General features: G+C 47.0%; 1 protein-coding gene across 1 annotated transcript; it reads right to left on the bottom strand.

Moving 5' to 3' along the window:
- Nucleotides 1–1,360: 1,360 nt before the first annotated feature.
- LOC108939151 (voltage-dependent L-type calcium channel subunit beta-3-like) lies at nucleotides 1,361–27,504 on the bottom strand. The gene is made up of 14 exons (XM_029246425.1): nucleotides 26,837–27,504; nucleotides 25,586–25,678; nucleotides 9,128–9,247; nucleotides 7,850–7,972; nucleotides 7,575–7,693; nucleotides 7,372–7,448; nucleotides 7,120–7,139; nucleotides 6,913–6,993; nucleotides 5,993–6,051; nucleotides 5,683–5,783; nucleotides 5,306–5,457; nucleotides 4,947–5,042; nucleotides 4,554–4,709; nucleotides 1,361–2,798 (listed from the first exon to the last, which is right to left on the bottom strand). Exons 1-14 carry the CDS (start codon nucleotides 26,900–26,902, stop codon nucleotides 2,442–2,444), a joined length of 1,620 nt encoding a protein of 539 aa, XP_029102258.1. The 5' UTR covers nucleotides 26,903–27,504; the 3' UTR covers nucleotides 1,361–2,441.

Here is a 27,504-nt window from a genome sequence, read left to right as displayed (position 1 = left end):
CTACTCCGACAGATTACATGGGACCGTCCTTACCCTTACTGTAAAAGACCAGAAGTCACGAAGGGCCTTGTTTTCTACCTCTCCTACCTATTTTGGTTCCTTCCGCCTCATAGTTGGTGGTCACTACCTCTCCGCTACCTGTCACCTCTGGCTCTCTTCCGTGTCTGGTTGGAATGCGGGGTTGGCTAGGGCAGGACTTTGCACATGTGTGTCTTTACCATAGTAATAGCGTTGGGCTGAGGTTAAAGTCGTAGGAGCGGGTTAACAAAAAGAAACGGGCGCATGATCAGCAACCCTACCCCCTACAGATCAGGTGGCACCGCTCCCTGGCATCCGCCCGTCCAAGTGAGAGGTGTGGCGGGACTGATGAAGAGAGGCCGGGATCCACGACTCCCACTGGCTGCGTTTAAGGAGCATGCGAAATAACATACCGCTGCCGTAGGGCTGTGCAGCGATGTGTTGTTCAACACAACCTCTTTTAAACAAAAACAACAGGAACCTAGATAGCCCTTGCACGGCACCATTCCAAAACTCAACAAAGGAAGAAAAAAAGGGAAAAAAAGATGGAGTAAAAATAGCTAGGCAATCTGTTAAAAATGGGGCATTAGAGGAAGCCATATGGAAAATCTGTATGGGGGAACGGTGCCTGTGTCTGATTCACAAATTGCAGTCGAGATCATTTTTGATATGTGGCTTGCATCCAGGAGCCTTGTGGAGGCAATTATCAACAGCATTGATCCATTTGTCCTCCAAATATTATTTTAAGAATGAAAACATACTTGGGGGGGGTCTGGTGGTGCAGTGGGTTTGACCGGGTCCTGCTCTCCGGTGGGTCTGGGGTTCGAGTCCCGCTTGGGGTGCCCTGCGACGGACTGGCGTCCCATCCTGGGTGTGTCCCCTCCCCCTCCATCCCCACGCCCCGCGTTGTCGGATTAGGCTCCGACTCCCCGCGGCCCCGTATGGGACAAGCGGTTCAGAAAAATGTGTGTATTTGTGTGTGTGCAGAAAGAAACCTACTTCAGCTGAAAGCATACTACCTCTATGCTCTAAATTGTGTTGAGGTTGAAGCAGTGGGTCCCAAACCCTTGCTTGTGACTCAGATGAGGGTTGTGGGAGTGCTCCTGGTGGTCGTGGAACAGCCTCAGAAAAAGGAATAAAATATTACAGCGTTATAATGCAGTTACTTCACTGGCGCAGTAGGAAGGATTATTGATAGTTATTAGAGTGGCTGTGGAGAACATAGAAACCATTTATGGTGCTGCTTGAAAGTACGCAAAGCCCTTGTGTCCCTTAGTTTTACCATGAAATGGTTATTTAATGCGGATCAGTGTTTCTCATGGGACATAACAGGTGTGTAATGACCAGCTCCATATGTTGCTTAGAGGAAATCATGTGCGTAGTAGAAACACACAAGTAGTGAAGGAGTAAAAATAAGAGAAGCCCAAGTGTCACTGGTTAAACCAAGTAGGTAAGTAGTAGAGTCAGGTGTGTAAATCATAGTCATTCGTTAATTTTATACATTCATTTCAAGATTTAACATTCAGATTGTATGTTTCTTTTAATATTTAATACAAGAATAATGACCCCACCTATAGGGTTCACATACTTTCGAGCAGCACTGTACGCTCAATATACTAATGCTTGAACCCGGTCAAGTCCAGCGCTCATGCGTCAAGCAGACCAGGGCGGAACCTGTTGTTCAACAGCACTCGGACCGGAATGCAACATCGTACGTGGTTCTGCAGTTTTAGCGAAGTTAGAAGCGGTGTCGTGGCAGCCGATGAGAAAATGTAATAAAGCCTAATTTTCATGTAAATTTGTTTTTAATATCATCCAGTTAAAAAATCTTTGAAAAGCATTACGTGCCGGTAATTCATTTGAAAAAGCCTTCCGGAATTGGTCAGCGACGCTGCATGTACCAGCAGACAGGTTCAGTTCACCCAGCCAGGCACCCAAACACTTGGGACTGAGGGTCAGGTGTAAAAAGTTACGCGTCTCAAGAGTCTTGGGTGCGTCAAACTCAGATTTCACCTGCTGCAGGACGGCCGCTGATCTCCGGTCTCCCATGACCGCTAAATTACGATGGTCGATGATGCAATGCGGCCGAGGCAGATCTACAATCCTGGTCTTTGCGGACACTGCCTGCGTCTCTTAATACAAAACGGGCCTCAGGTGTCTCACGAGCCTTTATAGCGGCGCACGAGCAGACTAGCACTATGTGTACAGGCCTTTGTAAGAGCTGCACCTGCCTGTATGGGTCCAACCTTATTTTTGGCACCTCCCAGCAGAAATGAACGGGATGGTCCTAGACGGTGGGCGGACCGGTGCTGAACAGACCTGCTCCATGGCTGTGGGGCAACTTGGGGAGGCCTGAGGGTATTTAGAGCTCTGGGTGTGTGCGGTCCCTGTCCCCTGTCCCCTGTCCCGTCCATCTCCTGCTCTCAGTGGCTGTCCCGTGACCTGGGATGTGCAGAACGCTGGCTGTGGGACTGTCGGCTGTCGCTCTGCAGCCAGTAGTCCTTGGACCCCTGGCTTGCGGCGCCGTGACCTGCGGCGGGACGGCTGCTGCGTTGTGGCGGGCGCAGATCACGGTAAGTGTCATTGTGATGCGGGGCCTCCGCTTCCTCTTCCTCCTCGTCCTCTTTCTCAGAGTACAGCTGCCGTGAAGTCCCCCTCCTGCCAGGGGAAAGAGAGTAGCTGGCGTCGTCGGAGGCCACGAGGCTGTCCTGCTCCACGGAAGACTGGCGCCCCGCTAGGTCGTCCTTGCCAGTCCCCGGACTCGAGAGCAGCTGCCCATCCTAATCCGGGGACACGGCACAGGAGAGAGCAGGTGAGAACCTGACCCGGACGTAGATTTGTCCACCAGCAGCTTTTTAAGCTTTTCTTCATATTTTACTATGTGCCTATTTGCACGCAGAGATGGAGAAATGTCATGCAAGTACAAGCGGGACACGGCACAAAACTTATATTTCAAAAGTTATATTTCCACTTTCGGTTCCAAGGAACCAGTCGCATTATTTTCCAGAGAACGCACAATCACAACTCCCAGCGGGCAAATGTTTTCAGCATCGTGTACTTCTCGAACCAGCTAAGATAGTGGATTTTTTTTTTCCTCAGAATTTTGCGATTTGAATGTGCGATTGCTACAAATCCCAAGTGTCATCTGAAGGAAAACGGTTTGCAAAATCGAACCATGCGTGTTATTTCCCACAAGGTCACTGTGCGGGGAGCGAGTGAACACATTCCACGTTCATAAAGCATTTGTTGGCACTAGACAGGTTTCCACGCCAACATACCGTCCATCAGCATTTTCAATGGTAGAAAGCATTTCCTTTTTTTATTCTTTGGCAGCACAAGAAGGAGCAAAATCAGTGCAGCAGGATCCCTGTGTGTTGCGAAGGCTTTGTGAACTCACATGTGAAACCTGTGCAGTTTAAGTGGCAGCGTCTGTCAGATCGATGTCAATGGGGCATGATGAGGACAGAACGAAGCCTTTAGTTCTGTGAGTCAGCGGGGAAAGCATTAGGTGGGTAAAGAGTGATCGGTCTAGGACTCTTTGAAAGGCTCGGGAAGAGCTTACAGGTACTCATACTGCTGAATTGTACCAGGGTTCTACGGTTTGGGGGACAGGGTGGGGGGGACTGGGTGGGAGATGCAGACAAATCATCCTGCCTACTCACCCAGCGTGTAAGTGATCATTCGATTAATTCCCGTGTCTCAGAGAACTGCAAAAACGTTAAGCATGGAGTGAGCGACAGTCCCGTTCGGGATGACATGGGAGTTTGACACAGTAGGACGCTCTAGAGGCAAGACCGTCTGCGGAAGGAGCGCAGCACGCAGAAACAATGGATCAGGGAGTTTTCCGAAATCGGGGCACGGAGACATAAATCTCTCAAACAGTCCAAAACGAGAGGAAATTCGGACACACGCTCAGGTGGCTGATTTTTAAAGAGCGCATAATAAAGAACAGCGCAAGGGTAAACTTGTCAGTCAAGTCAGGTAACGCAATTATTCAAGATCTACGAAGGCACGGTCATCGCCAAACTCAGCTAGAGTCACGCGGTACAAGAAAGGCATTCGACTGCAACACTCCCCTCAAACAGCACATCTGCTGTCTCTGTTTCCATATTTCCATACTGTTTCCATATTTTAATAATTTATCACAGACAACTGCATATAAAATTCATTTTCCTTTTACCTACTGAGATAAAATTCATGATTTTTTTTTTTTTTGTAAATAATCAATTTTTAAATTAATTGTCTGGACCCCGTATGGGACAAGCGGTTCTGAAAATGTGTGTGTGTGTGTGTGTGTGTGTGTGTGTGTGTGTCTGGACTCTGCTCTTCCATTCCCCAGTCCTAAAGACCCAGGGGTCTACACCCAGGGGGGTGGCCCTCAGGTCACAGAGGTTTATGTGATCCTGAAAACCATCCTGGACCTTAATGCACTTCTAAAAGAGCCCAACCTGAAAGTGTTTGCAGGATTCGGAACCCGAAACCCTTCGGCTAGAGAGCGCAAGGAAATTATGGTGACCTCCGTGTGTCAGACTTACCTGCAGGCTGGACATAGCTGAAGGCGGGGTTATCAGGTTTTGCTCCAAGAAGGAGCCGGGTAGGTGCGTTGCACGCCAGTAGACCTCCAGGTATTCGGCTAAGTGTTCGCAGGCATCTTCCAACTGGTTCTCATCCAAAATGACATCAAACATGTCCTGGTGGTTTCAGAGGGTTAATATTGGCTTAAAACACCACTAAGTCATGTGAGAATCCTGTAACATTGCAGATCTTCTATACGCCTACCACTGGGATGAAGAAGACAAGGTGCCTGCAGTGGTGTGGAGTCTTAAGAGAGAAAAAAATCCCGATATAGTATGAGGTGTAACTGAGATGCAAGTTTTCCAGGAGAACAGGAAGTGGGAGGAGGTGTGTCGGGAGGCAGTGTCACTCACCGGGGGGCACTGAGACAGCTTGTCACTGGCCATCATCTGCACGTTGAGGTGCTTGCTCTGGGACTTTCCTCGAGATTTTATCAGCCTCTGCAGGACCTATGGATCAAGGAAGTGAAAGAGAAGTCTGAAAGAAGAGCGTAACGAAGAGTCCACGCTTGCGGGTCAAGGGCGAACTAAGAAAAGGATGAGCGGGCGACAGATTGCCCCATGCCGTGACGTTTTCCTAAAGCAGGCCATTTTCCTGTTGCCAGCAGGTCAGTCTGAAATTGCGAGAGAGTGAACACGGCTCTTCGCAATTAACTTCAGTCACATTTACAATGAATCTGCGATCGCAGCTGTGACAAATCCAGGTGTCCTACCTTTGGTGATGATACCTTCACATAGACGACAATGGGAGCCAGGGAGGTCTTGGCCAGCTGTGCAGGATGGTTTATGGTATCTGCGTCTAAGATGACCAACTGTAGGGTCTTAGCCAGCTCAAATATCCTCTCGATCTCGCTCTGGACCTCGGCTTCAAAGCAGAGAAAAGCATGCAAGTTCTTCACGTATGGAATCAACAAAGGAATGTCCTGGTAACAAACTACAGCCGTTACAAAATAGTTCATCCTAGTCGTATTGGCTTCCGAAGTGAAAATGCTGCATCGGGCGTAATGCCTTAACCACCACTCCTCCCTACTGCAGAGATATTCTGCCGAAGGAGCATCGGTTTTGGCTAAACACTTAGTTCACCGCTCACCCAAACTGGACCGTGTATTGGACCGCTCCATGATGGTTCTCTTGTTGAGGACGGACCTCTTTGCCAGAGACAGGTCGGCAGTCACCCGAGTTATGGAAATTCTGTAAAAGGATATCAAGTCATCGGGCACCACAACACCACTGTTACCAGAACAGAAATCCACCCTTCTAAGATCCCTCAGCCTGGTATGTACAGTACTGGTGGGGTAGGTGGAACATTTTTGTCCCGTCCTGAGGATTTTTCAGTCCTCTGCCTGTTATTTTTGCAGACGTTCGCAGATCAGCCGGACAACATCTCGATCTCGACTAACCTCCCCTCGAACCTGTGCTTCAGGAAGTCGAACAGTGCTTTCTGCATCATGTCTGTGACCTACCAGAGCGAGAGGAAGGAAGACAGGCGAGAAGTTCAGTTTCCATTCATTCTATTCCATTCTTCCATTCCGTGAGCAAATCGCTCCTCATCACAGCAAACTCAAAACTGCGCTCCAAAGCTTACAACTGAAACTGTGCCTCAACGGAGACTGGAAAGGAGGGCTTCAAGGAGGCGGCTGTGAAACTTTTATACAGGCCATTTGAGGAGGCCTTGCTGGATTTAGCACCGGCCTGTAAGATTAATGTGTTACTAAAGCAAGTATTTGCAGTAACATGCAGCAGAGAGAGGAGGTTGGCAGAGCTTCCCAGAGCTTCCCAGCTGCCCACCAGAGGAGGCCGGCAGAAGCTTTTAGCACATCCCTACAGAGCCTGGCCTGAGCGGGTCTTAAATATTTCATACGGGCAGAAAATGGATGTCCTTGTTCAGAGCACGAGGCAGGTAGAACGTCGAAGCTCAGCAGACTGTTACTTAGCCGGGAAACTCTGAGCACTTCTGTCCCTGAAGCCTGTGAAGTTCTTCATGACATTGCATATTATTTATTCATGTGTGTTTCTGTGCTTCCTAGGCCAGTCAAACAGATTAGACCAGAAAAGAGAAAATAAAAGGGGCAGCTTGTTGCGTAGTGGCCGCTGCTGCTTTTGGGCCGAAGGGTGCAGGTTCAAATCCCGCCTCCAGCTCTAGTACCCATCAGCGAGGTACTTACCCTAAATTGCTCCAGTAAAATTACTCAGCTGTAAAAATGGGTAAATAATCGTACTTAAAATAATAAAGCAGCTGAACACTGTAAGTCACTTTGGAGAAAAGCATCAAATAAATGTAAAAGGAGGAGTGAAGCCTGTTCGGTAAAGCTGCTTTCACCTCATAACCTTTCAGGGATGGTCCAACCAGCACCACAGGCCTCATGGATGGAACCACATCATAGGGAGGGATGTGTTCTGCCTGCATGGACACAGACACAGGTTTCCAGAGTAAGGACTAGAATTCCCTGCACATCATTTACATTCTCCTTTCACACTATTTTCAAATCCTACTGAATGCACAACCCAAGCGCATAACAGTCCTCACCTGCTTTTGCTTCTGCTTGGCTTTTGAAGACAAGAGAAGAATAATCAAAACATTTTTCTGTGAAAATCTCACACAGTTTTGTTTCAGTGCTAGCCCATCATTCTCATGCATTTTGAACCATGGAAGTAGTAACATTACCCTAAACCAACACCACGAACCCCATACCTTCAGCCATGAGCTCTACTTTGGACAGTCAGTTCACTTATGACGCTGGATATTTCCAGTCAGACACCTCATCAGTAACACACTCACCAGATGCGGGAGGGGTGGACCTCCATCCTCCCGACATCATATCTCCCAAGCTGGCTGAGGAACTCCCTCCAGTTTTCCTGCAGGAGCAACAAGGTCCCAGTGCTCATACAATCCATCTGTGCTGCCACTTGTGCTGAATAAGAGGTATGACCATACGCCATATGGCGAACAGGCAGACCCTGAAGACGGGGAGATTTCCTCACCTCTGCTGCTTCTGCTCCTGTTTGAGTCTGATGGCCTCCAAGCGGAGAGGACTGGGAATGAAGGTTATGTCGGCCCCCTCCTTCACCAGCCTGCCGATCCACCAGTCATTGTTGTGTTTCTACAACAGATACAGAGCAGTTTGACACCGCAGCTGCCCCCACAGTCACTCCACTAGCCCTCCGGTGCACATTCATCTCCCGCCAAAATGCATTATCAGACATGGCAACACTGGGTGACAATGGGTTCATCTCAAGCTCTGCTCGCCATGTCTCACCTCTTTAATGTGCAGGAAGTCTTTGGCTTCAAAGTTGATGGCAGCACCCCGGACGGGACAGTCGTCGTCCAGAGCCCCACAGTAAGGGACGTTGGTCTTCACAGCAAACGCTACGGGTTTACTCTGCGTGGGAAACGCCTACTCAGGAAGGCTCATGACACGTGAGGGCTTCACACTGAGCTTGGTGACATGTAGGAACCAGAGCTACACAACTACTCTTCCGTCAAACACAAATGATACATTCCTGGTCCTGTAGATTCCTTGAGAACCTGAGAACTAATTAACCCAACACTCTGGATTGTCTCCGCTGCTTTCAAGAAAGGTTTCTTTGTTTTCTTGTTTTCTTGTTCTTGTTGGAAGGAGAAACAATGTCACTGGGCTGAGATAATCCTGATGGACAATCTCAAGTACTGGTTCTTTGCCAAATCTCACACATAACCCATGACCAGGCACTTTTCACTGATATTTATGTCGATTTTTGCATCGATTGTGATTAGTAAAAGTTTACTGATTACAAAAATACCACTAATTCTTCTAGAGCATAACTTTTAGCCACAGAATCTTGCAGCCGTTGGAAGATTCCAGAAGGCATCATCACATTCTAGAAAGTACCAAAACATTCTTGAAAGAATTAGATCCTAAAAGTTACTGGAGTACTTGGTGCTTGGAACTCGGTGCCAAAGTTCGCCAAAATTTGCTCATTTCAAGAATGTTGAATAGTTTTCTAAAAACTGACATATAGTATGAACTAACGCCAAAAGTACACAATCTTAAAAAACTGAATGGCAAAAGCAAAACAATCGACATAATAAAATCTTTGTTATACTGTGTCATGATATTTTAAATTAATGTAATGAGTGAAGGAGGGTGGCACAGCGGGTCTGGCCGGGTCCCGCTCTCTGGCGGGTCTGGGGTTCGAGTCCTGCTTGGGGTGCCTTGTGATGGACTGGCGTCCTGTCCTGGGTGTGTCCCCTCCTTCTCGCGCCCCGTGTTGCCGGGTTAGGCTCCGGCTTGCTGCGACCCCGCTTGGGACAAGCAATTTCAGACATTGTGTGTGTAATGAGTGACATAATCTATCGGAAAGAAGATGTCACTCTGAAGGTAGGTTAATTGTGGCAGTGACACATTATTTATGGGCTGCTTGTTAAGTTTCCCTGACTACGGCTGGTAAGTTTTCAAAAGCAAAATTCTCCTTATCTGGTGGAAAATTCCAGCTGTGAGCGGAAGCAACCTCAGACAATCACAGACAAGACGGAAGCGTGGCAGGACAGGCCTTACCCTGGCTCTCTCCAGCTGTAGCTGGGCCTGGCGCTCGGCTTCACGCCGATACGCCTCCTGGTCCTCCTCCAGGGACAGGTCGGAGTCGGAGGGCCTACTTGTGTATGAATCGGCTGAACCCTGTGAAGAACAACGGCGATTCGGTGAAACTCAGCATTTCCTCGTTAACGTTGATATTACGAGTTGAGGGTGATTCTGGGTCGACATTCCTGTCTGCTTTTGGATTTTGGAACCATTTATGCCACCGGACTCTTCAGATGAATGGTGTGACTTGCTGACAGAGCAGTGCTTCTCTCTTCCATCTCGGTGGAGGTCACTGCATCCATTATCCAAGACGGTTATTCCTGAGATGAGATACGGCCGGAGAAGCCCAAGTTGCCCTATATTTATTCTCATGTTTTTTCATCTCGCATGCAATAAAACAGCCTGCTGGAATATTTTCCCCGGAGCCTGACAGTTTCAAGGGACACTCCACGAAACCTCCACCTGGTCCCTCATCCCAAAGCCATGGATTTCGGTGAGGGCTGGAAGGAGCGTTCCATCTAACTGCACAGGTGTCAGGGGTCATTAAGCCGCCCCCTGGAAGGCATGTAACTTTCATCCTTGTATGCCATTGGGATCCGTCTCTCTATCGCACGGGGACGTACCCTTCCCACCCCATAACCCAGCAGTGTTTTGGGAGACACAAACGACCTGGAAAATTAATTAAAATTGCCCTTGTGTGCTCCACTCTGTTGCAGAACTATGGTGGTCATATACACCCCCTAATACCCCCTCCTCCGTTACCTGAAGGCGGTCAATTTTGTGTCAAGCTACATACAGGTGGAGAGGAGAACCACCATAAGCAATAAACAAGAAACCCAGACTTGTGATAGAAGATACACACATTTTTTTTTTTTTTTGCTGTTGAAGCTTTTGAATAAGGTCTTGCCCTAACATCCTGCCTCTAAAGAGCTCCACCCAAAGTGAGACGAGATTGAGAGGATATTTACCTCCATTGTACAAACTCCATATTATTAACTCAGTTTGTTGTTCAGTTAAAAAAGCTTAAGTTCATGGTTTGAAAATGGTTCAAGACAGTGGTGTAGCTATGGAAAATTTTCTTTATAACTGATTGATCCTGAGTACACATAGAATAAGGTGTTGATACAAAAGAAAGCTGGTATGGATGAGTGACCCAGTGTAAGTAGTGTATCTATCAGTGTAAGTCACTGCGGTGAATAAGAGTTCATTGGAAGTCACTTTGGAGAAAAGCGTCTGCTAAATAAATAAATGTAAATTAAAAAAAAAAAAAAAAATCAGAAGTCCTAATTTAAAGCTTTCTAGTCCCATTTTCATAGTTTATACACAGTATATATGCATGACATGCATTTCAAAAAGTCAGTCTTTCACTGCAAATACGAACTTCTCGACAATTACAATACTGTACCTACAGGGAAAAAATAAGTTCAACCTGATACAGGTGACAGCTCTGATAAATGTGAAAAGCCCAATTTATCCTGTTCACTGCCAAGTCCAGGAGACACGCTCCGGTATTAATCTTTATAGGAAACTCAGTCCTGATTCTGTCAGGCGTGAATAACATGGCCTAGAACAGGCTGGCCGGGGTGCGAAATAAAAAGACCTAAGGAAGAAGTACATTTTGCCATCTGCGCTTCGGTCTCCATGTCAGCGAACCAGATCTGTCCCTCCACGTGTCCACGTTTCATCCGATCCTTGTTTCCTCTCAGCCAGCACCGAAACGATCGACTCACGTGACCTGCAGTTCAAGACAAACTTCACGGGCAGCTGTAAAGTTTGCTGCGAAATCAGTTTCTTACTCTTTGAAAATATTTGTTGTTAGAGCTGTTACATGTGGTGGCAAGCCAGAATGCACGGTCATTTTTATATATGCCTCATTGCCAGCATGTTCCTGAAATGATATCATGGTAGTAAGAATGTGTGTGAGCAATATTTTTTCTTTGGTTGAATTGTGGATAAGTGAACATGGTACAGTGGCGCAGCGGGCTTGGCCAGGTTCTGCTCTCCGGTGGGTCTGGGGTTCGCGTCCTGCTTGGTGTGCCTTGTGACAGACTGGTGACCGGTCCTGAGTGCGCCCCCTCCCCCTCCAGCCTTATGTTGCTGGGTTAGGCTCTGGTTCACTGCAACCCTGATTGGGACAAGCAGTTTCAGCCTGTGTGTGTGTGCCTAAGTGGCTGGTGGTCATATGGAAACCCTGCTCCACTCCCACTTGCTACAGGAGTATATAGGTTTACATTTATTCATTTAGCTGACACCTTCCTCCAAAGCAACTCACACTGTTAGAGGACCTACAATCATTCACCCATAGATGGGTGACTTCACTGGCGGAATCTAGGGCAAGTACCTTGTTCGAAGGTATTACAGGTAGTGGCGAGTATTGAACCTGCAGCCTTTGGGTCCAAGGGCAGCATCTTTAAGCACTACATTACTAGCCGTCCCTGCTTTGCAACCCTCAGTCACCCCCTTCCCCTGTGCTCCCCACCACCCAACTCCTCCTTTCATTCTCTTCTCCTCCTCCTTCCCACTACTCCTCCCACCTTAACACCATTGCCTCTCCTCACGCCTCCTTTACCGTCTTTTACCCTGCGTAGCCTGCACCTGTGAGAAGAACATAGGGCGCACCGATCGGCATCCGACTCCCTCACTCAACCCACGCTACCAAGTCCACGAAGGTGCAAGTCACCGAGTGCAGGGATCTAGTAGCGCAGCAGGTGCACGTGTGTGTGTGTGTGTGTGTGTGTGTGTGTGTGTGTGTGTGTGTGTCTACACTAGTGCCAGCTGCTTCCGAGAAGGCTGCAAAAACATGCCTGCGTGCACACACTCGTACACAGGGGCTGGAATAATAGAATTGCAGTCTTTTTCTATTTAACAGGAAGGAAGAAGCTGTGATGAACATATAAATAATTCAAAGCAGTGGTGGGCGAGCACAGCGAAGCCTTGCTTTATGCCTCTGCCTCTGCCTCAGCATTAACTGTTTCGGGGAAACGCTCAGATTCGGTCGCAAACTGAAAGAATATCTTTGCAAAGACACCGTTCATATGCGTATACAGAGATACGCAGAAAGGCTTCCGCTGCCTCAACCCACTTTCCGGCGCACTCATTCATTGATGTCACGAACACACAGATACACACGGGGCAAAAAACACACAGCGTCACGTGCTTCGCGCTCCCTGGATGCGTGCGTCGATCCGCAGGTGGAGGGGCTGCGGCGCTTCCGTGTCTGCCACGTCTCTGAGGAACGAGTGCCCCCCTCACGCACTCGGCACGGCTCGGAACAAGCAGCCCCGAATGCGCAATGGCTGCGGCGCAGGAAAATCTGGCAGTCTGGCTCCTTACTGTATCTTTTGCGCTTAATCGGGGTGTAAAGAGAAACATATACAGCATACAGGATGTCATTCACATTTATTCATAAACTAGATGTTTTTCTCCAAAGCGACGTGCAGCTCAGCAAAAACAAAAGTTAATTTCACCACCAGCATGAGAGATACAGATGCAGACGGAGAGTCTCGGAGCGCAGCCAGTTTGTCTGATGTTCACACCAGCATACGTTACATTGCTGGTGGCTGTACACGGAATTGAGGGGAAGCAAAACGGCGTTTGTGACAAGCGATGTGACGCAGATTTATGGCGTAGACAGGAGATTCGGAGAGAAGGGAATCTGAAAGAGATGTGTTTCGAGGCCCTTCGTGAACATTTGGAGGGATTCAGCAGCCCTGAGGGAGACGGCACTGAAATATTCACCGAATCCTAGCAGGATTGGAGGAGCAAGATGTACCACGCCAGAAACAGAGTACAGTTTGAGTGAAACTACAGAGGCCACACACAGGAGTGCAACTGAAGACTCGCAACATCGTCACACTGAGCGTCGCGGTTCACGGACTGGAAGGGCAGCACTGGTACAATAACTACATTTCACGCACCCGACTCCTTCCAGCCGGCGGAGGGAACTAGCGTCCCAATTAGCATCACGAAATATAGCGCAATATTCGCACGTATCATCTTCAGCAATATTCTCTATTCTTAAATGAGTTCCTAGGTTGCTTAAGACAGTGAGGAACTTGAGACCTAATTGGTTTATCATTTTGGACCACATGAAAATGCCTGTACATCTGAAAGCTGGGGTGGGGGGGAAGCGTGCGAGGCCCCGGTGGGTTTGAGCTCGGGGTGCCTTGCGATGGACTGGCGTCCCATCCTGGGTGTCCCCCCTCCCCCTCCAGCCTTGCACCCTGTGTTGCTGGGTTAGGTTCTGGCTCCCCGCCACCCCGCTCGGCACCAGCGGTTTCAGACTCTCTGCGTGTGTGCGTACGTCCAAAAGGCACGTGGCAATGTGGACCAGAAATGGGTCCGAACTGACAACAGACTGATTATTATTCTATATCTGGGAAGAAAATGCATTCTGTTGTTATGGTCCAAACTGGAAGTTCAGTCTACAAATATGTGTTTAACTCAACTCTCTAACTTACCTCCAGGAGAAAAGTTAACATTCGACATGTATGATAAGTGACTATTTATAAGTATAAAAGAATTCTAGAACATTGGATCATCTTTTGGAAATTCCTTACATAGTGCTATATGATCACCCGGGCTGAATGCTCTGACCTTTCGTCCTTGTGCTGTACTACGTCATTGTATATATTTTTGCATTTTCTTGGTATGCTTTTTCTGTGCCTGTGTAGCCGTGACTCAAAGCTGTCAATTAAATCATAAAAAGAAAGTAACCGAGACCTAATGTGTTTCTCCAAAGTTACTTACAATGTTAAGCTATTCACCCATTTGTAGAGGTGGGTAGTTTTTACTACAGTAACTCAGGTTAAATACTTTGCTCAAGAGTACTGCAGCTGGAGGAGGGATTCAAACCTGCAACCGTTGGGTCTACATACAGGAGCGCCAACCACTACGCTACCAGCTGTCCACATCCATATGGTCCTTGTGCTTTCGGAGACACCCAACTGGGCTCAGCGAACACAAGCATTCTGCAGCGTCACCGGGAACAAAAACAAGATCGTTTCGTATGACGGAAAGACAAGCGACAGCGAGAAAGACAAACGTCTCTTTCGGTGGAGAAAACGAGGACTGGGGAGAGCGTTAAAAAACGGCTGCATTAAGAAAGACGGAGGAGCGAGGCGAGGACCAGAACGCAGCGGAGATGCCGGACAGCGTCAGGCTGAATGAAAAATCATTGGACTGGGGGGGGGGGGCAAAATTTGACCAAGCTGCACGAGATCGAAGAAAAGAGTCACTGACTGGACATGTATTTGTTGTTTTTCAGATGAGTGGTTTGTGGAGACACATTCGACACACAGTTCTCATGCAGGATCCCATGTTTGGCAGGCGCTCTGCCGTCACGCTGGAGAGCCGCTGACCACGGACAACGCTGCGGAGATGCGGGCGTGATTTCACCCAGCTCCGCACGGGAATGGACAGACCCACCAACCTGGGCTCATCCACCCCAGCGCGTGTCCGCCGGCACTGGCAGGAGACCGAACGGCCGGAGCACCGTCCAGAGCCCAGAGCGCCGCTCCTCATTCGCGTTCGCACTTTGTCGGGGCGGTTGGCTGTGGGAATGTCCTGGGGCCACACTTCCTGCTTTCGTCCAGGCATGCACACATTGCCACGGCTGGCTGACCGCTTTATAAATAAATAGAGGTGCAGGGAGCTGAGGATGAAGAGTGTTATGACTGGCAGCTATAAAGATGAGTAGGACAAAGAGGGAAGAGACCAAGGGGACAGACACAGAGAATGTCAGTCGGAAGCTGGAGGTCTGGACGCCGAAACCCGAATGCTTTTCACTCTCTAAATTTAGCTTCCTCTGACTCTGTTCTCTTTGGCCTGATGATCTCTTGCAGCTCTCGACTCCTGACGGCCTCTGGGACCCCTGGGAACTGAGAGGTGGGGTGCAGGGTAAGGTTTGCTCTTAATAGCGCAGCCCCTTGGTGAAAAAAGAAAAAAAAAAAAAATCTGGACAGCGAGCCTTAGAATAAAAATATTGTTTTTGCACATTTCACTGGCATTTACTGCCTTGTGAACGACAGAACTTATTTTAAAAATTAACTTTGTACCATCCAATTAATCAGTTCGTTATGTGCAAAATGCTGAGTGCAACAGTAAAATGCTGTGACATATGAGATTCCCAGTAGACTTGGGCAAAGACATCAAACGCTGTATATAAATACATTTATATTAATTCAGTTAGCTGGTATTTTTCTCTGAAGTGACCTATATATCTAGTGTTAAGTGACTTACAATGATTTAACCATTTATACAACTGTGTAATCTTACTGTGGCAACTCAGGGTAAGTACCTTGCTGAAGGATACAACAGCAGGCAGCGGGATTCGAACCTATGTCTTTCTAACTAAAAGGTAACAGCTCTCTAACATTAGGTAACATTACCTGCTACCTTTTTCACTGAGCACCTGAGTAAACCTAAACCTAAGTAATAAAGACCTGCTGTTCACTGAACTCACGGGGACACGGTGGTGCAGTGGGTTGGACCAGGTCCTGCTCTCCGGTGGGTCTGGGGTTCGAATCCTGCTTGGGGTGCCTTGCGACAGACTGGCGTCCCATCCTGGGGTGTCCCCTCCCCCTCCAGCCTTACGTCCTGAGTTGCCAGGTTAGGATCCAGTTCCCCGCGACCCCGTATGGGACAAGTGGTTCAGGAAATGTGTGTGTGTTCACTGAACTCATGGGGGTACAGTGGTGCAGTGGGTTGGGCCAGGTCCTGCTTTCTGGTGGGTCTGGGGTTCAAGCCCTGTTTGGGGTGCCTTGCAAAGGACTGGTGTCCTGTCCTGGCTGTGTCCCCTCCAGCCTTGCACCCTGTGTTGCTGGGTTAGGCTCTGGCTCCCTGCAACCCCATATGGGATAAGCAGTTTGGACAGTGTGTGTGTGTGTGTGTGTGTGTGTGTGTGTGTGTATGTTCACTGAACTCTTGAACATTCCACCAGAGCAGCTCCTGGTACATGGTTTATCACTCAAATCTTCATCTTGGTGTTAAAAAACCATCTTCAGAATAATTTTTGTCTCTTTTTATAGCTCAGATGGGTGCGCAGCACCGAGTTCAGTCTCAAGACGTGTGACTTTCCTTCCTTAACATCCTGGGCAGCAAATAAATTGTAATTTACACTCTAGAGTGACCCCATAATGATCTATCCCATCCGGAATGCAATCTACTCTATTCCTCGACATAAACTTTACGCAAACGTTACAGATGCCATAAAACTACCGATCAAGCCTGAATCACAATAGGAGCTTTCCAGATATTTGAAAGCGTGATTGACGAACATTGCACGTGAGTCAGACACACACACACACACACACACACACACACACACACACACACACACACACACACACACACACACACACACACACATCCCCCAATTCCTGCGGGGGATGTGCTCAGACTTAAGCTCAACATTATTAACAGGAGAGCGCACGCCTGTCCCCTGGCACATGGCCCCTCCACTGAGGGCACAGCAAGTCCCAGTCACTACCTCTGCCCTGGTAAAGAGAGCGCAGCCCAGTCTGGCAGCCACCCAGCAAAATAACCAAAAAAGCAGCATAAAAGATCTATGTCCAGTTCAAAAAAAGTATATTTTCTCTGCTACCCTGTGATGGATGGGCATTCCATCCATGGAGTTCATTTCCTCCACTCTTGCTCCCAGTGATTGCGGGATAGGTTCCAGACCACCAGGACCCTACCCAGGACAAGCATTTACCAAAAATAATTACACGAATGTGTTTTTTTTTTTTTAATCTTTAGCTGAAAAGGTTTAATCCACTTGATATGTTGCATAAATACTCCATGAATTTGCACACTCTTTATGAAGTTTTGGAGAAACATACTCAAAAGGCATTTACAGTAAAAACATGCAATATTTTTAAATAAGTAGGCAATGATACACAAACCTAATCTAACACACTAGCCTAATCAACATTAACGGGAAAAAAACCGTTTAGCTTCATTGAGCACTCATACAGTTCTTTTTCCAAAAGCATCTGGACACCCTAAAAACGGATGTCCACCCAAAAGCTTTCGCCGAAATCAAATCAAAAGGGAAGAAATGGCCCCCATAGCAGCAAAGAAGTGACCTGCGAAGGGAGACAGAGACACGGCTCCTGGGGTTTCTCTACTTACTCAGCTGGAGCATGAAGACGGTAAGTGATCCCTCAGCCCTGTCACTGGACCGCCATGGTCTTCTCCATCCCTCGGCCGCTGATGAACTGGGCCGTATTCAGCTCAGCAGAATCACTCCCTTCTCCTCTCTCTCTCTCTCTCTCTCTCTCTCCCCCCCTCCCTCACACACACACACACAATCTCTCACTCGAAAAACTTGCAGAGAGCCACAGCGTTCACCTTTTTTTTTTTTTTAACCACTCAACTTTTCTTCCGGTCCTTCTCTCACATAATGAAGATTTCGTGAAGATGCTACGAGATCTGCTTCTTACCCAAGAAGGACCCTTTCGTAGTCTGACAAAGAATCCAACGGCTCGTCTCCAGGACTCCATGGAGCGCTGCCAACCACCAAAGCCTCCCAGGAAGTGCCGAACTCATTCGAGACACTTCCAGAGCAAATAAGGTGGAGGATTTGTCCAATGAAAGTGTTCATAAATTCCATCCCGGAATATCTGGAATGACTTCTTCATAGCTAAATAAAAACGGGGCGACACTTCAAGAGCACTTTCTCACCTATGTACAGTATGTTTACATGGATCTTTACATGTGTCTGTATATCTTTACCTCATTTTCACCTCCACTTAAGGCCCCATCTTACAGGTTTCAGAATGCAATGCTATAAATTTAACCTGTGACACAATTCCAATTTCACTGGCCCCCCCATCTACTCATAGTCGACTACGGGGTAAGATTCATATACAGACACAGTAATTCTTGGGGAGGCCAAAGTCCCATGAAGGAGCCAGTGACATCATGTACATGTATAGCTGATATGAAATGCTGTAATTCCATCAAGCTTCTGACTTCTCACATTACTGTAAACCGTTAAAAAGTTGACACTGAAGGAAGCATGAAAAACTTCAAAGGGAAAAAAATATGCAAAAACTCTCATTAGGCAAATTATTAGTTTATAGAGGCATTTAATTAGGTTATCCCAAGCTCTGCTGGGACTCGATCAGAAAATGCAGGAACGCTTGGATTGTGACCCCTGGTTAACGTGAAAGGGACTTGACATGTCGAACCCCTGGGGCAGAGCTGCAGATGACCTCCTGAAATTGTCTATGGCCGCCGCGAACCAGCTTCTCTTTGAATCGCTTATTGACGGTGGCTTCAAGAAAATTAAAGCAGCCCCACGACACACATCTTCCTCCCTACACAGCTGGTAGCGTAGTGGTTAGAGCTGTAGCCTTTGGCCCCAAACGTCCCCGCTTCGGCTAAATAGGCACAGCTAAATAAACGTAAATGGACACAGCTATATCTGAAAGACAGAAACATAAGCTTGATAGTTCCACAGAATCCAGAATTCTGCTCTGTGTCTGGTCATATCTATATATCACTCTTCTGCCCCCAATTCAACTAGGAAGCTGATGGTGGGGAAAATAGCTGGAAATCTGAGGCTGCTGAACCTCTAGCTCCTTGTGCACCAGTAAAAATGCCAACTGTGCACCGTTACTCTGACTGTGACACTGGAAATGAGGGTTGACACCAGATTCTGCTGTTCACACCTGCCTGAGATACTCACACATACATTTTCTGAAACTGCTTGCCCCAAGCAGGGACATGGTGAGTCAGAGCCTAACCTGGCAACACAGGGCATAGGCTGGAGGAGACACACCCAGGATGGGACGCCAGTCTGTCACAAGGCACCCCAAGCAGGACTTGAACCCCAGACCCACCAGAGAGCAGGACCCAGCCAAACCTACTGCACCACCGCACCCCCCCCATGAAATCATTTTGTCAAAATAATTCGATGATCAAGCAGGACCTATAGGAGTAGGTAAGAATTTAAATGCAGCAGAAGGCACCAACATTTAAAATGTTTTTTATTCACACTGATCCTTTGCAGAACACTCAGTGTAAGCAACTGTGCGAGGCTTGGGTAAAACCCAAGTATCTGTAAATCATTTTTAGGGACCACCTACATGCTGTGTCCTTAGTGTACGAAAAGATTTTAAGTAGGAAAAAAAAAAAAAACCATTTTCTGACCTTGCTTAGAGAATATTTTAACATTCAAAATTAAAAATGCATCATGTATAATAATACAATCGTAAACGTATACCCACCCGACAATAACAGAAAAGCAATGACTTTGTCTTCCTCAAATAATTTACTCATTTACAGATTAACTGTGATAAACAGAAAATTTGACCTGTCTCTCCAAATTGCATTTATAATTTTCACATCCTTCCAGGGTTTCATAGGCCATAGGGTTGCTCATCGGCTAACCTTAGACCAATAACAGCACACAGATTAAAGCAGCGTTAGACAGAAGCGAGGGCTGGCCCTCCCTTCGGGGACAGGGCATCAGTTTTAAACCCAGTAAATGTGAAATCTGTCATTTGTATGAACATGCTGCAAGAAATTCAAAGGCTGAATTTGTCCAGCTCGAGGGTGAATGAATCGTGATGAGCGCGGCACCGGAAAGAGATGACCGGGAGAAAAACGTGCCTGTTGCCCCTCTCTCTGGACTACGAGGGCAGTGACCTCAACTGCAGTATGGGACCCAAACACTTTGCTCTCTGTGCACATTTCTGAGTGCTGTGCTGAGCTATGCATGAAAGTGTATGCTGGGTATCCAAGGGTCACTTCTGACTTTCGACAAGAGATACGCAACATCGGAGCAGCTACCTGGTGCTGCGTCGCTCTGGGATGTGGGGTTTCAGCCCCTGCCATGTGATATGCGAGTGCTGCCAAGGACAGAATGGCTTAGCCAGCATGGCTGGAACATGGGGGGGGGTGTCGGTCAGCACCTGAGGCTCAAAGATGACTGTGCAGGCAGACCTGGTCCTAGTGGAACAGGAGAGCGCTGCATGTTGTAAAGTGAGTTAAAGTACAGTAGTTCTCTCAGCTCTACATGAAATTTTGTGTTGGGTTCACAGTTACTGAAACTACTTTGGCCTCCTTTATTTATATAAAGCTCCATTCCGTTTACATCATTCTAAATCATGTTATTATTATTACTGAAACCCTACAATGTCTTATTTTGTTGTATTAAGATTTGTCAGCTGAAAAACATGAAAAATGTTTTATGATTTATATGATTAAGGAGCTCACGTTAACGCAGGAACACCATTTGGACAGCTGGTAGTGTAGTGATTAGAGCTGCTGCTGGTGGATGTGAAGGTTGTAGGTTCGAATCCTACCTAGAGCAAGTTGCTCTTCCTAAATTACTCCAGTAATACAGCTGCATCACTGGGTAAATTACTGTTAGTTGCTTTGGAGAAATGTCTCAGCTAAATGAATAGAAGTGATTTATGATGACCGCAGCTCATGTTCTTGTTGTCACCGGAAGAATTTCCCTTAGAATAAATGAGAGAGTGACAAAGGAAATGTAAAGTATTCTTATATCAGATTTAGATCTTGGGGGGGAACACCATTTAACCTTGTCGGTCACAACGAGAGACAGTGACCAACAATCTTCATTTATTATAATATTGTTCTCCGGACTCTATCCGCAGTTTATGTGAAAGTTTTACAACGTACATTTAAACACGCATCACAAAGTAAAAAAGGCAAGAGTGAGGATGAATTCATTTGCATGTCATCAATAACTTTGAAGACAGAGACTGGAACACGGTCGAGCTCCGAGTTCACAACCGCAACCATAAAGTTTCACTTCTTGGGCGGCTATGTGCTTGCACACAATATAAGGAAACAACACAATTGTCAAATGTGTTCATAAGGAAATGTGTTCATCATGTCCCTAGGATTTGAACTTGTTGGACGTGGAAGCTCGTCCGAACCCGAATCAATCGGAGACGATCCAGATATTATTAACCCGTTTCCTCTCTCTCATCCTTAATATAATATTGTATTGCACTTCGGAAACTTGGATTTCTTTCCTCCTTCTTCATAAACGCCGGTCCCCCTTAATAGTAAAAAGCCACTAACCTCGTTGAGCAAAAAGGCGCTTGAGTTGGAAAGTGACATCGGCAGTTAGGGACAGGTGTCGGTGCGCGCAGCGCGACGTGGGAACATCCACGGTGTCACATAGTGGAGCCACGTAGTCTCTCTCTCTCTCACGTTTCAAAAATGCGGGAGGAAACTAAACATTAGCCCATTGTGCACCCAATCATGACTACAAATTTAATCCCGGGTTTCCCTTTCAGTCTCGTGATAAACCATAATATTAGGTGACTTTCAAACCCCTGTACATATCAATATCATTAAGATATTCACGTTTTTCTTAAAGGAAGTTGTCAACACTTTTTACATCGTCCCTAAGGTGCGCACCGAGCCGCTGAAGGCTCCTCCGCGCACAGCCTTCACTTGCACTGGAGCCCGCAGCGAGGGACCGTCGAAAAGTGCGCACACGGCGAATAGGCGTGAAAAAGAAAAGCGTGCTGTTTCACTGCAACATTTTTTGTGCTATGTATGATGTTTCTTCTGCAGTGGTGAGTCATGCCTTTACCAGCGGGACCCCTCCCACGTTACACTGAGAACATTCTTTAGGTCGACGACTGCTGATAAAACATACCAACATTCAGGGTGAAACCAAGCAGAAGCGAACAGATTCAACAGGAGCGCAAGTGGAAGAGAGCGGAGCCGCGAGCGGCAGCTCAGCTCGTGAGCGAGCAGCGCGGGCACGCGCTTCATCCGCACCTCTATTTTGAACTCGATGCATAATCCATATTATTTTAGTTTCGTTTGGGCACAAAGATGCTTAGTGATGAGGAAACTGACAAATCATTTGCCTTCACTTTACGAGTATTTTTTTTGATGCAAGAAAAAACCTCCATAGATCATATCATTAAGCCCGATTACAGCAGGTGTTTGTTCAGGCACATCCTCATATGCTCCTTAGTCCTTTACATATTAAATTAGATATTACAAATTACATATTTATGTAAATGTACATATTAAATTGTTTTCCAATTTGCGCGCTTTCATTGGGCTATTCAAGGTGTAAAAAGCCTCCCGATATTAATTATAGTAAAATATGATACGGCGGCAAACAATCGAAACGAAATCACGGGTTTTATTTCGATCTGTTGTGTAAAACGCACTGACATTTAAACGTTTTCATGGGCGGAAATTGCCATGAATAAAAAAATGTACTGAATTTCCATGCGGTTTCATGAGTGAAGGGAAATAGCCCTGGAACACCTGACATTTATTATTTTATTAGCTTTTTATTATTTTTTTAACTAAACTTTATTTCTCCTTGCTTAAACCCCTGCAGTTTAAATCCCTATAGAGTCATACACTGCCTCTACAAGCTGTTGCCCGTCTTTCAGGTGCCCTACGCCAGTCATACCACATCATTGCAGCACATGAGTAACAAAGATCTGGAATAATCCACAGGGTGAAGACACCAGGGCTCCATCTCCCAATCCATGGCCACCTCACAATTGTCACGCCCACAACCACACCCCGAACACAAGCACTTGCTCGTAATCGGCAGGGCAGGGTATAAATTCCATGACTCCCAGGTTGCGGAATCTCTGTGAGACAACCACCCCCTCCTGCAGTGTCAACCATGGACCTTCGTCTTGCGTTTCCTGTCCTTGTTCCCCTGCCCAACTCCTCTTCCTTGAGTCCAATTTCCCACAGCTTTGCCCATCGCCTCGCCTCTTTGACCACAACCTTGGACCATCCTTTTGGACCCACACCGTTCTCCGAACTCCAGACTTGCTTTGCCCCTTCATTATAATAAACAATCCTGCATTTGGGTCCTAACTACTGTGTCCCATCATGTGTTTCACAACAATAAACGCTGACTTTCTGTCGGCCGAAAATGCTAAGTCGCTTCTGGGACACGGAGCTCACGTGAACATCTTGAGGACCATGAATGTTTACTCAACATGTACTCATAGTTCTTGGTTCTTTGACCCACTGACCCCTAGCCTAACTCCAGGCCTCAGGTGCACATGCATAATATTGTCATAAGCAATCTTAAACATTAGGTGCAATAACACATAGCCAATAAGGCATGTGTAGCTTCCATGAACCTATACAGGGTAATATATTTCAAACTACTCATTCTGATTGTATGAAATATTCTGATAAAGCAATGAAAATACAAAAAAAGAACACACATTATAATGCAGTCAGCCCTCACATAATGGGGTCCCATAAAAAACCACTACAACAGTTACAGTATGTACCTACATACATACCCCATCATGTATCACATATATCAATATATAAACAACATATACCAATATACAAAATATTGATCCTCAGAGATCAATAAAATACCTATCTTCCTACTACAGGGAAAGATTTCAAACATGCCAGTGCTGCAAAGACAAAGCAAAACATGCTATTTTGGTGGAGCTCTTATTAACCCAGTTTCATAATTCACTCATGTCCTCTGTAGCAGTGTACAGGAATACAATGATGTTCCACACATCATGTCAGCAAGAAGTCCCTCATGCAAAATGTTAAGAATACAAGATGTACCAAAGAGCCAGAAAATAGAACCGTCCTGATGGCACAGACAAAGCACAAACCAAAAGATGCCTGTTGAGGTTAATCTGTTCCAGTTTGTTATTCTGAATCCATCCCTTTCATAGATAATTATGTCATCCATCAATTGTCAACAACCTCCTGTCTCAAGTGGGGTCGTGGTGAGCCAGAGCCTTGCCTGGAAATGTAGGGCGCAAAGGGGAGGGGACACATCCAGGACAGGACACCAGTCGCCACGAGGCACCCCAAGCGAGACTCGAACCCCAGACCCACCGGAGAGTAGGACAAGGTCCAACGCACTGCACCACCGTGCCCCCCGCAGTGATATAAATAAGATATAATGTGTTGACTTGCGGGGGTGATAGCGCAGCGGGCTTGGCTGGGTCCTGCTCTCTGATGGGTCTGGGGTTCGAGTCCTGCTTGGGGTGCCTTGCGACGGACTGGCATCGCATGCTGGGTTTGTCCCCTTACCCTGCATTGTCAGGTTAGGCTCCGGTTTGCCACGAACCTGCTTGGGACAAGCGGTTTCAGAGTGTGTGCGCGTGTTCAGTTATTTTCAGCCAGTTCAGTTTTATTGACCTTCTTTCAGTTTTGTACAACCATGGACAACTCACCTTACTGAGTCTCACCTTTCCACCTTTACTGCCACCTGTAGGCCTGAGGGAGAACTGCACCATTGTGTAAATGGTGTGGCTGCTCAACGCCTCTCTACAGTACAGTATTGACACCGGCTCCTCCGTTTATGAACACATCTGGGGCTGGAATCTGCTCATAATTCAATCTGTTCATCAATCCAAAGGCTCTATCACAATAAATAACACAGTTCATAAAAACTTAACACAAATAATACCTCCTTTAGACCATGTTCTGTAAAAGCCTCAGATAAAGCTATAATGAGTGAAGAAAAAAGGGAATAAAAAAAACACTCAGCAACTGTTCATCAGCTGTTGATCTTATGCAAAGAGTGTGCATCTTACTGCCGACGAAAACAGTGAGGAAATAAAAAGAAAATCTTTCTGCTTTGGAAATTTGGTGACTTGCACATTTGCCACATGAGGATGCAGTGTATAGGTCTACACAAGGGTGAGTTTAAAAGTATCTGCACTAATCGATATTAATTTGACTACAGATTACTGTTGATTCTTTTGATTTATCCAAATATAATATTTGCAAATGTGAGATCATTTGGTATTTCCTGCTAAACGAGTTGCACAGTATCAGCATTTACAAACATATGGTAACGTGTTTAAAGTCTCTTTGCATCCTTTATGGCTTGGTTACGGCACTTTGGGAAAAGTTATGGCTTTTTTATTTTAGCACTTACTTAGATGGTCTGTAAATAGAGACACAAGCAAATACATCACGTTTGGACATACAAAGTACACGTCCCAATGTTCATTACAAATATTTCAACGTGTCACCGGTATGTCACCAGGTGAGAATTCCTCATAATCTAGAAGAATGCGGGTAAAAAGGAAGTGACAACAGATGCTTGTGCACATCTGTCCGTAGTCTTCATGACAATGCCAAATAACAGTAATTACAATTATTATAATTTACTCATTTAGCTGATGCTTTTCTCCAAAGAGACTTACAATGTTAATCTATGCAGTTATTTACCCATTTATAAAGTCAGGTAATTTTACCGGAGCAACTTAGGGTAAGTACCTTGCTCAAGGGTACTGCAGCTGGAGGTGGGATTCGAACCTGCGACCTTTGGGGCCAAATGCAGCAGCTCTAACCACTACGCCCCCAGCTGTGCAAACCCAACAATCACAGAATCTTCATGTAGGCCAGCTCCAGAACATCTGCAGTGAGTGCTGCAAGGGGGGTTGGGGTGGGCGGCATTACCTGTCTTTTAATGAAGCTGGACGTCGTGTCAGAGGAGGTGCTTCCATCAGACCTCTTAAAGTGGCTCTTGCATTTGGGCAGCTTCCTCGGCAGCTTGACAGATAGGCGCGTATGTGAGAGAGAACATGATACAGCACGGCGGCAGAAACCATGTGAGCCATTAATGCTTTGAGTAGCCTGCTGAATTGGAAGAGAAGATGGTCTAAATATGGAATTCGAGAAGAAGAATTAAAAAGGCCCAACAGAGGCTGCCCACAGACTGGCTTCCCAGAGGCAACACACTCTGCATTCTGTATCAGCTCCAGGAGGCTCACGCGCACATACACACACACACTGAAAGGGAACATCTGTTTTACCACTTATTAAAGTTATTTCCCTAAACATCAAACCGCAGGTGACGCGGCAATACAGCGCGGGTCCCACATGAAATCCTATTTGCATAAATTAGTTTTTTTAATTAATTCAATTTACATATTTTCTTACATATGTATAAATGAAGACGGGGAGAAAAAATATGACCTCGCAAAAAGAAGCCGAAAGAGGTGAGAAGGAAATGTCAACATTTTGAAGTTCAGTAAATATGTACGGCGTGTCTATATATATTAATCATGTTTTGAACGCAAAGGCAGGACAATCAATGAATATTCGCGCAATTAATCTACAGGTTACACGAGACTGGGCTGTTTCGCTGATCGCAGCCTGTGCTCGTCTTGCCTGTGCGCTGCAACACCGTGGCGTGGATCCTCCGCACCTGCACCGATCCCTCGTGGCAGCACATGATCATCATGTGTAACGTGACACGTACCCTAGTACCGCACCATAGTACGACACCTGGCTCGGCAAACTCGTCTCGAAGCGACTCTCTGATATCTGTTGCGATTATTCATCGCCGTAACAGATGATGGATGCAAAAAAAAAAAAAAAAAATCGGCGGCACCGGAGCGCAGGCCCGCCGTGTCAGTGCGCTAGGGCGCCGTTGCCGGCGGCGCTGCTCGCGCGCCGCCGTGTGCAGCGATGTGTCGCCGTGTCGCGTGCCTGTGTGTGTCTGTCGCGTGTTCTGCGCCGCGCGCGTCGGGTGCGACAGCAACGCCGAGTGTGTACCGTGTACGCTGCGGCGCGCTGAGGTGCACGCGACGCGTCGCTGGACATTCGCACTTTTTCGCCGCATCCGGGGGCGAATTCGAGCATCTGCGGGGGAAATGATGATGGGAGGAGATCGCGCTGGATCGCGGTGGCTCGCGCCCCTCTTACCTGGAAATAGCGGGATTGCGAGGCGCTCTCCGCAGCGGACGCGGGAGCCGCGGGAGATCGGGACATGGTGGCGCGCGTGGCGGCGCGCGGCGCGGACACATGGGCTCCGGAGCGACACGGCGCGCTCGTCCATCAAGACCCGTCCGGCGTCCGAACCGGCAGCCGATCGCGGGCCACTGAAAGGGTGATGGGAGAAATCATGGTGCTGCTGCTGCACGGAGGGAGAGTGCACGCCAGGGGATCTGAGAGCGCGGTTCCGTGCTATGCGCGCTCACGGTCAAAGTGTGTGTCGCCGCTCACCGCACACCCAGGCTAGCTGCGATTTGCCAGCGATGCGTGCTTTTTTTTGTGCAGTGTTTCCCAATAAATAAAATCATGCTCCTCACCGAAGACATAATTTTAATCACGTGCTTACCAAACATCCTGCCGTTTTAAGAAGGCCCGCAGAATCAATGTCGGGAAAATCAGGCAGGTTATTATTAGGGTGTTAATATAATAATATCTGCCCGTGATTAGTCGCGGATTCTGGATTTTATCCGACAAGATACATGGCGACCACATCTCAAAACACGCCAAAAATCACACGAGAACTGGCAATCCTTACACATTTCCCGCACTGGACAGTCCACTCCAGTTTGTCCTTCAATTTTGTTCTCACTTGATGATCG

The sequence above is a fragment of the Scleropages formosus genome, chromosome 19, assembly GCF_900964775.1.
Source record: "Scleropages formosus chromosome 19, fSclFor1.1, whole genome shotgun sequence".
NCBI lineage: Eukaryota > Metazoa > Chordata > Actinopteri > Osteoglossiformes > Osteoglossidae > Scleropages > Scleropages formosus.
Note: the sequence above shows the minus strand (reverse complement) of the source record. Positions and strands in the feature narration are given on the sequence as shown.